This window comes from Macrobrachium rosenbergii, chromosome 22 (assembly GCF_040412425.1).
Source record: "Macrobrachium rosenbergii isolate ZJJX-2024 chromosome 22, ASM4041242v1, whole genome shotgun sequence".
In the NCBI taxonomy this organism is placed as follows: Eukaryota; Metazoa; Arthropoda; class Malacostraca; order Decapoda; family Palaemonidae; genus Macrobrachium; species Macrobrachium rosenbergii.
In genome coordinates, this window is record NC_089762.1 from 28,095,891 (window position 1) to 28,105,890 (window position 10,000).

The 10,000-nt window shown below is 44.7% G+C and overlaps 1 protein-coding gene across 4 annotated transcripts in view; it reads right to left on the minus strand.

The window, feature by feature from the left end:
- AdamTS-A (ADAM metallopeptidase with thrombospondin type 1 motif A) overlaps window positions 1-10,000 on the minus strand; it is a 712,259-nt gene that overhangs the window by 23,443 nt on the left and 678,816 nt on the right. For 2 of the 4 annotated variants that reach the window (XM_067124503.1, XM_067124501.1), the window contains 2 exons: window positions 9,465-9,662; window positions 7,299-7,490 (listed from right to left, as the gene is read on the minus strand). In XM_067124503.1, the coding sequence (XP_066980604.1) occupies window positions 7,299-7,490; window positions 9,465-9,662 (390 nt within the window). The remainder of the gene's footprint in view (window positions 1-7,298; window positions 7,491-9,464; window positions 9,663-10,000) is intronic. The other 2 variants (XM_067124504.1, XM_067124502.1) reach the window with 1 other exon arrangement.

The window sequence follows — 10,000 nt, forward strand, 5'->3', positions numbered from 1 at the left end:
CGTCCCATGGGTGTCCGCTGCACGCCCCCTCATCTACCACCACCTAAAAAAATCCCTCATCGAGACTTGCTCCTTGCTGTTCACCGAGAGGGCCGCCCGTGCCCTCGACCTCATCATCAACCCACGGCAGGAACAGAGCGTCATGGAGTCATGGGGCGTGATGCAGGGCCTCCTCATCCTCCCGGACACCGACAGCAGCGGAAAGCAGTCCGAGATAAGCCTGTCGCGGGAGATTCTCCTCCGCCAGCTCCTCCCAGAGGTCTGCACTCAGATCCTCGAGCCCTACACCATACCCCTCGAGGTCTAGATCCGCACGGCACAGCAGCTGACTGACTCCGCAAAGGCAGCGAGGCGGGCATCAGCGCCCGCACACCCCATCAGTTCCATTCAACAGGAGGAGGGCGCAGAGGAGGAGATAGGCGCCGTCACCAGGAGGCGGCCACTGTATCACCACAAGTGGAACCCACCAGGCCTTTGCTACTACCACAAGCAGTACGGCAAGGATGCCCGGAACTGCCAACCCTCGTGTTCATTCGCCCGTCCAAAAAAATGGGGGAGGCGGCGACCAGCAGAACAGGCTGCCTTGGCAACAGAAGAACCCAGGAGCCCAGAGCCATTAGGCTTCTATGTCTGCGACACCATCTCCGGCAGGATAATGTTGGTCGACACAAGGGCCGTTAGATCAACCTTTCCGTTGTCCAGGGAGGACCGCAAGCGCTCACCGGACCCAGCTGCCTTCCTGACAGCTGCCAACGGGTCCCCCATCCTCTCCTACGGCACCAGGCTCCTGTATATCTCCATCCTTGGCTGGAGGTATTCCTGGAACTTCGTCGTTGCAGACGTAAGGACCCTGCTCCTGGGTGCGGATTTCCTTGCCCACTTCGGGCTGGCAGTCGACATCGGTCGCAAGCGTCTGCTTGACACTGACTCCTGCCAGTCCCTCCTGTTGGCAATGGGACACAGCGCGCCTACCATCTGCTTCGTCGCCCCCCACCAGTATGCCCAGCTGCTGAAGGAATTCCCCGACATACTCAGGCCTGAGCTCTGCCAGGTCCCCGGGGCCCCAGCAAAACATGGTATCTACCACCACATAAAGACGTAGGGCCCCCCTAAACACGCAAGGTTCCGGAGGCTTCCCCCTCGGCGCCTTCATGAGGCCAAGAATGCCTTCGCCGAAATGGAATGGATGGGAACATGCAAGAAGGCCTCCAGTCCGTGGGCCTCTCTTCTCCACATGGTGCAGAAACCGGATGGCTCCTGGAGACCCTGCGGCGACTACAGGCGGCTCAACCTCACAACGGAACCTGACCATTACACCCTGCAGAACATGCAGGATCTCATGGCCTCCTTCCACGGGGACAAAATATTTTCTAAGCTGGATCTTTTAAAATCTTACTTTCAGGTACCAGTTGCTCCAGAGGATATCATGAAAACCACCATCATCATGGCTTTCAGGTCCTACATCTTCGCCTTCTCCACCTTCGGCCTGAGAAACGCGGGGGTGACCTTCCAGCGGCTCATGGACAGCATCCTGGGGGACCTGAAGTTTTGCGTCTACTACGTAGATGATATCCTTATATTTTCCAGGCCCCATAACGAGCACCAGCAGCACATCCGGGCGGTCCTGCAGTGCCTGCAGGAAAATGGCCTCGTTGTCAGATTCAACATGTGCACCTTCGGTATCGAGAAAGCGGACTTCCTAGGCCGCGAGATATCCCCGGATGGTGTCCGCCCGCTCACATCAAAGGTCACAGCCGTCACCAGGTTCCCTGTCCCCCACCTTCCTCAAGGCCGTCCAGGAGTTCCTCGGGATGGTGAATTACTACAGGAGGTTCATCACTGGGATCGCACACACCATGGCCCCCTGACGGAGATCCTGAAAGGCCAACCAAAATCCTTAGTGTGGGGACCCAGCCAGCAGCAGGCCTTCTCCCTGACGAAGGCCACCCTCACTGAGGCAACTGCCTTGACCCACCAGGACCCCAGCACTCCTCTCCAATTGACGACGGACGCCAGTGGCGTCGCATGCGGAGCCGTCCTGGAGCAGATCGTCAATGGCGCCCCCCAGCCCATCGCCTTCTTCAGCAAAAAGTTCAACCCTGCGGAGGCCTGCTACAGCACCTTTGACAGGGAACTCTGCACAGTATACCGGGCAGTCTGGCACTTCAAGTTCCTCCTGGAGGGTACGCCCTTCACAATCTACACGAACCACCAGCCACTGGTCCACACCTTCACCAAGCAGGGGGACGCATGGTCTTTCAGGCAGCAGTGACACCTTGCGGCCATCGCAGAGTTCACCTGCTCAGTCAAATACCTCCCTGGCAGGAAGAACCCTGTAGCAGACGCCCTCTCCAGAATTGAGCTTAATGCGGTGCGGCTTGGGATCAACTACGAGGACCTCGCCCGGGAGCAGTCCGCCGACCTGGAGACTCCAGCCTACAGCACTGGCATCATGTCCCTGAAGTGGAAGGACGTGTCCCTCGACCCTGAGGGTCCAAATCTCCTCTGCAATGTCAGCACCGGCCAGCCTCGCCCCCTGATGCCCACCTCCCGTCGCCACCAGGTATCTGACGTCATCCATGGGCTGTCCCACCCCTCCAGCAGGACAATGGTCAAGCTGCTGACAGAGAAGTTCGTCTGGCACAGAATGCGGAAGGACGCAAGGACCTGGGCGAGACACTGCCTTCAGTGCCAAACCAGCAAAATTGGGTGTCACACCGAGTCTGCAGTAGGCGAGTTTCCACAACCGGGGAGGCGGTTCGGCCATATACACATCAACGTCGTCAGGCCTCTTCCCCCGTCAGGCAGGGCCAGATATCTCCTGACAATTGTCGACCGCTCAACCAGGTGGCCCGAAGCTACGCCCATAAAGGAAGCCACCGCCAGTGCGTGCGCCGAGGCCCTCCTCTCCAGCTGGATCAGCCGGTTTGGTGTCCCAGACCACATAACCACCGACAGGGGCCCTGCCTTCCTATCCGAATTGTGGTCCGCCCTGGCATGCCTGCTGGGGACAGCTCATCACACCACCACCACCTACAACCCCGCAGCCAACGGGCTTGGTGAAGCGTTTCCACAAATCCCTAAAGGTGTCCCTCATGGCCCACTACACCGCTGAGGATTGGAAATACCAGCTGCTGGTAAAACTAAGGTATACTTAATTTTGTGGGTCCTCCTCGGTCTGAGAACCGCTCCTAGAGCCAACAGCAGCCCGTCCGCAGCTGAGAAAATCTACGGCGAGCCTCTCGTAGTCCCGGGCGAACTAGTCACAGAGGACTGCCACAATCCATCTGTCCAGAGGCTTCGCGATATAGTCGGCAAGTTCACCCCCTGTAAGCAGACATACACTGACAGATCAGTCGCCTTCGCGCTGGCCGGCTTGTCCTCCACCACTCATGTCTTCGTCAGGGATGACGCCGTCTGCCCACCACTGACCAGGCCCTATAGGGGGCCCTTCCGCATGATGGAAAGGAATAACAAGGTTTCCAGCTCGCCCTTCATGGAAAGGACGCCTGGGTGTCGGTTGACCGCATCAAGCCCACCCTCCTGGAGAAGGACACAGACGTCACTGCACCGCACCTTCCCCTTCTGCCCGAGCAGTCGTCTCCGTAGCCGGGTTGCCACAGAAAGAAGACGCGGCCGCCCCCAGAAATGTCCGCCCACACCTGCAGCCAGCCACTCCCACGCACAGCACAACCCCCCCGCTCGCTTCACGTAGCCGCAGCACCCTTCAGCGCCCCAGCAGATACGCCGATTAATCAGACGTTACCCACTTCTTGGGGGGGGGGAGGATTTGTAAAGTCCCCGATAAGCAGGTTTTCTGTGGTGGCGACCCGTTTTCTTTGCCTCTCCTAGGATCGCCGCTCCTAGGATAACGGGTCACCCAGATCTAGTCATACCCAATCATTTAATCTGATTAATGTAAATATTTACCTGTCACCAACTTGTATGTTATATGTTTCTCTTTCTCAGGTATCAGAATGTATTCAACTTAGTTATTTGTCCAATTGTGTAACTCAAAGTGTATTTGTTCATTGTATTTATTGTCAAATGTTATTAACCTCAGGTCACTCTAGTTCTCATTGTATTCCTCGGCATGACGTCAGTCCGCCACTATATAAACCGCCTGTGTCCTCAATAAATCAAGCACAGCGAAAGAGGAAGACCAGTCACTATGAACTGGATACCGAGTCACATAGGAATTCCAGGCAATGATAAAGCGGATGAACTAGCCAAGAGCACAAGGTACATTGACAGAGTGCAGATCCACATACAACCTGCACTACAACAGATCAAAAATGCCATAAAACCGCTCATGAAAGCAAACATGCTGGAAGACCTACGGGCATGGACAGATCACTCCCCGACTGCCAGATGGTACAAATGGGCAACCGACCTAGTGCCTCCCCCCATAGACAGGCACACACCGAGAAAACTAGCTGTATGTATTCACAGACTAAGGCTAGGATACAGAGCCTGCTGGGAAATTGTTAACCCCAGTGTCAGACCATGTGAGCACTGTGAGGAAGAAACACAACAGCCTCTCCTACACTACCTACTAGAATGCAGAGAGACAGCACTGCTCAGAGGCGAAGTACAAGCTGATGTAAACTCACCAGACGCAGCTAAAATAGCAGCAACACTTGCAAAGGCAATAGTCGAGGACATCGACACACATGCCCAGCTGCTAGTAAACTTACCGCCACCAAGATAGAACAATGCAATGAGAATACTTAAACTTCACACTTTCTACTTTCCAGCTGAATTAAGTAATGTAATGTTAAGTGTGTTCAGAGTGGCACTGGCCACCAACTCACTTAACATGTACTTTCATACTACCACTACAAACTAACCAAGATGGCCCTCTTTAACTACCACCATCATCCTCCTCAACTCATCCCATCCCCTCACCGTAAGGCCCTATACACATCATCTCTTTCTTATTCCAACTAAACTACTCTACCACTAAGAATACTCTGCAGGGACTCTAGGGTTTAAAGGGTTGGACAACCCCACCTGCAATGTTTCTCTATTTTTCCTTCAAAGGCCTTACATCTTCAAACTACTACTATCCGTGACATGATGGCCCCCTCCCACTACAACCATCATCCTTCCTCCATCCACAACTGTCTCTACTACTAAATCTCTTTCACATTTCCTATAACAAATGACCTTCTGAAATTTTCAGATCACCTACGGGCCAAACAAGGGAAAGGCCCGTGCCAACACAAGAGTTGGCTTAATACAATACAACAACAATCAATAAATCAGCAGTAACCTTATCCTGCTCGTTTCTTTCGCACCTCGTAAACATCCCCCTGCGAATAGCTAAAACCCGCGAATACTTAGAACCCTTCTGAAAACACTTAGAACTGCCTATTTTGATAGTTCAAACACACAAAAAAAAACTAAAAATGCTTATAAAGGAATTATCCTACTTACGATGGGGTTAGGTTCCAAAAAGCCCATCGTTTGTTGGAAAAAAAAACCATCCTTTGTTGGAAAAAACGTATCTCGAATATAGCCTTGCCTACACTATGGTATTCAGTACCATGTATACATATATGGTAGCCTACCCTACACTATAAAGTATACTCTATACATACACGGTATGATAATTAATATCAGCTAATTCTGAAGGTTCATGCAGTGACTTATGATAATTCAGTACAAAGAGAAATTGAATAACAAACAAGAATTAGTTTACCTTACACTATGGTATATTGTATACAGTACATATACAGTAGCTTAGCCTACATTATACTGTAGTCTGTATTCACATATCGTATTACACAAACATCAACATAACGAACATGCATCTTTTCCATGGATGTTTTAAAATGTTATGCCTTAATTCACTGTATCCAACAATATTGTATATATTCTTATATTGCTTTTGTATTATAAATTGCGGTCATAGCAATCAATGTTTTGGTTTGGAAATCGATTACATGATAAGTTTGTTTCGCTTTATTTAACTCCTTTCAGAGCGCTTTTCTTGCTTCTAGTTAGCGTAAATGAATCTCTAGATACTTTATTTATATGGGGCAAGGTTATTTTTCGTTATATGTTTTTAAGTCGAAATATAATTTAAATACGTCTCGTTGTGTTTTGTGTTAAAAAAAATCAAGATTCCGTTTGCTATTTTCACTTGGTTTCATCATAATACGAGCTTTACGTATTTATCATAATACGAGCTTTACGTATTTATCATAATACGAGCTTTACGTATTTATCGTTTATTGGGGTTTCATCATAATACGAGCTTTACGTATTTATCGGTTATTGGCGTAAAAATAGCAGCAGTGTGTTCTTTCATGCCCAGTAGTTTTGATTAAAATACTTTCTCTCCAATTTTAATTACATTTATGTTTCATCCATGTTGCCGATGCACGATAATTTATAGTCATTAGCAGCTTGAACATTGTTTTCTCAGACATTGTGTTCTCAGCTTCAGCTACAACTTGCAGCTTAAATTTAGCAGTATATTTCCTTGCCGATCTTTTATCCATACCGATAAGGGTATAATGTAAAAATATATCAGTCTTATTGTACTTAACCCATTTGTATTATAACTACGGTAATTGTGTATTACTGTACAATGGTTGAAATACAAGCAAAACGGCTGTTATTATCCAATTCGGTGATAAGCAAAACAGTTTCTCCACCGGCTGTCTATGGCTGTACGCATTTTTGCAAGAATATAATGTTACTCACAATACTTTTATCATTCTCTTTTATTTTTTTAAACTAGAAGATGGGATAAAGAGTTGGAGGAAAAGAAGCTGGTCTATTGTAATTTGGTCTCTCTTGCTGCCTGATTGTACGCTGCTGCCTGTGCCTGTGCGAAATTTTAAAATATTTTATAAATATTGTCGTACCAGTGTTAATTGCTTACCCCACTGAGAAATCGAATTATTTTAAGGCGAATTATCGTAACTCGAGCACTACCTGAGTATTTTAATTTTATCACAAAAAGTGCATTTAGTCATGAAAATGAGATGAAAATACAGTAATAAGTGAATATTTCTCAGTTAAAAATACCATGAATGGGCGAATTTTCAGCGAATAATTTGTATTTATGTTCCATAGAGAAATCCGCAAATAGGTGAGACCGCGAATCGTGAGACCGCGAATTGTGAGACTGCGAATCGGGTGTTTACTGCTCTGTGCACCACTGAAGTTTTATCTTCAGCATCCTGAATATTAATATCTTTTCCCTTAACATCTGAGAATAATTCTAAAGCATTATTGACCATTAGCATTACAAAACCAAGACAATAAATGGTTGATGTTCTTACCTTTTTCCATGGCTTGACCTTCCAGGAGTAACCTGAGGAACAACTCCCAAGGCTACACTTTCGTGTATCTCGTGGTCTCTTGCTTTCTCGGCATCCTCTGCTTACTGGTTCTGGATCAACCCAGTTGTGGGAATTGACAGCATGGCAGGTGACATTTCGAGTCTCCACTCCAGGCCCACATACGCTAGAGCACTATTGGTGCATTGTGACATTTTATGAGGGAATTTCCATGAATGATGTTCATAAGGAAGAACACCCAAGTCAAGGTCATGGGGTTTTCAAGGATGATGATGATGTAGTGTAGCCATATCAACCAGGTGGTCAAGGTGAGAGAGAAAGAGAGAAAAGAAAAATAAGCAGCGTGAGATTATGGTTTCACAAACGTAACCTTAGGCTATAAATGGACTGGTGGAAACAAGATGACAATCATTGCTCGACATGAAGCGGGATTAAAACACTTCTATTAAACATTTGGAGATGCTTGGGGGGTTTAATTATCCTTTTTAAACAATCTGTGCAAAATTAAAAATTAAAAAAGCAAAATGGAATAAAGGCAAGGCTTAGTCTAATAAAGTACAGTAATTCATTTAATCAAATTCATAGATATTTTATCACAAGTAAACGCATCCTATAATGAAACACCTGGTTAATAAAAATAATTAAAAGCTACTAAAAAGCATGTTTGTCAGTTATATATTTTTTAATTATATATTGCAATTGATGGCTTACCAGGGGTTAGGACAGTGAAGTAAGGTGATGTATCACGTCTAAACAATTTCGTTAGGCAGCACCCCACAAAAATTTCTGTTACCACAATTTAATGTATTTTCCTTTAGTTACTATTTGCCAATATTTCTCTTGTATGCTAAATATGGCTTTTGTGTATTACACATTTCCCCTTTGATCTTAATAAAAAAATGAAACCTTCACGGAATCATATCTTCAGTTTCATGGGAACATATAATATATATGTAACCATACCAAGTCAATGTAGCTTTACTAAGCTCAGTAACAACATAATGACACTGAAAGTCTGAAGTTATAAATTTTTTCTGATGAATTTATCAACATTCACAAAGACTTATTTCAAAAATTTAATAACACAAATTGTGGGTGAAAGTGATGTGAGATGCCTAGATTATGAGTAAGCTAGTGCTATAATAAATAAGCAATGCAGCAAATTGTTTTGGTTTATTTTGGTTTAGATGTCAAAGCAGTATTAATCTATCATGTTTCTTAATATACAGTAGTGTTCAAAGGCATGTTTATTTCATATACATTATTTATGGCTTAATATAGCCATGCTTATTTTCTTAGCTTTAAATTTATAAGGAAATAGGTTCTAAAAGAGTTCAGTAGCTGGTGAATAATATAGAGACTTAAATACGGGTTTAGAAGTTGGTGGGTAATTTAGAGACTTCATTATGAGTTCAGTAGTTGGTGGGTAAAGGCTTAATTGAAAGAAAGGAAAGATAAATGAGTGGTTTTACATTTTACACAAAATGGAACTTAATTGGGGTTTTTAGTGCCTTCCATGTTTTGTAATTTTTTTTCAATTTCCAGCTGACTGAAGATAAAATGTGTAAAAGAGCAACCACAATGTAGCAATAAGTACAGTGTCCATATTCCGACTTCTCCCACACTGTACACTAAGATATATAGGGAAAACACTAATTATAAATAAATACGATTTTCACTATAATCTTTAGGAAAGAAACAGTACAAACTACTGTATGCAATGAAGTGCACTTCAGTACAACACAGTGAAATTGTTATGCAACAATGAACAGGTGTAGATCAAGAAAAGTCATATCGGATGCACTATGACCCAACTGTAGGCTGAGACAACTACGTGAATGTCTACGAAAGCAAAATAGTCAGCTATTTATCAAGAAATTCAAAGCCCATCCCAGTATAAAGACTATTTTTGTAAAACTCTCTCCTTGAGTTCACTAAATTACGTCAATCTTGGAAACAGAAAGTAATAAAAACAATTATATCTAATATATTTGGCTTTAAAGAAAAACTCAAGATTGAAAAATTTCAGATAATTAATAGAATGTCCAATTTTTTGAGTGATCTCAAGGTTTGACGACGAACAACTACGTAGAAAATGCAATTAAATTATTTTCTGAAGTAAAAATTCTTTACTGTTATTTGTTATACCTCGGACCACTCGCTGGTAGCCCATCGAAACTGACAAGGGTGCTTATTGCATCCTCTCCTGTCTCTAGGCTTACTAAGCCCTTGGCGAAAGCAATACTCAGATGGCACCACAGTGCTCTCATAATGACCTATGTTCATTCCCGAATCAATGCAGGTGATGTTACGATACGCTGTTCCTCGGTCACATGGCTCCGAACACTGCAATAGGATTATTTAGAAATATATATACACACGTTAATGTAGCTGGACAATATATGTGGAAGGCTTCATTTAAAAGGAAAGAAAATTATGCAGGATAATTTATGAAATTAAAAGGAATAAAGAAAAAAGATTCACAAACTTATTCAAAACTAAGAATTTTCAGGTCATCAAAAAAGATTAAGGTAATACGTAGTAGTAATACATGTGTCATAGTTTCTTGAGAAGCATCCAGAATGTTAAGGTATAGGGGACAATTTAATTGTTATATGATTATTCAAATCAAAAATGCATTTCTCTGTTTAATTTATATTCATTAAAATATTCATAAGCAATGT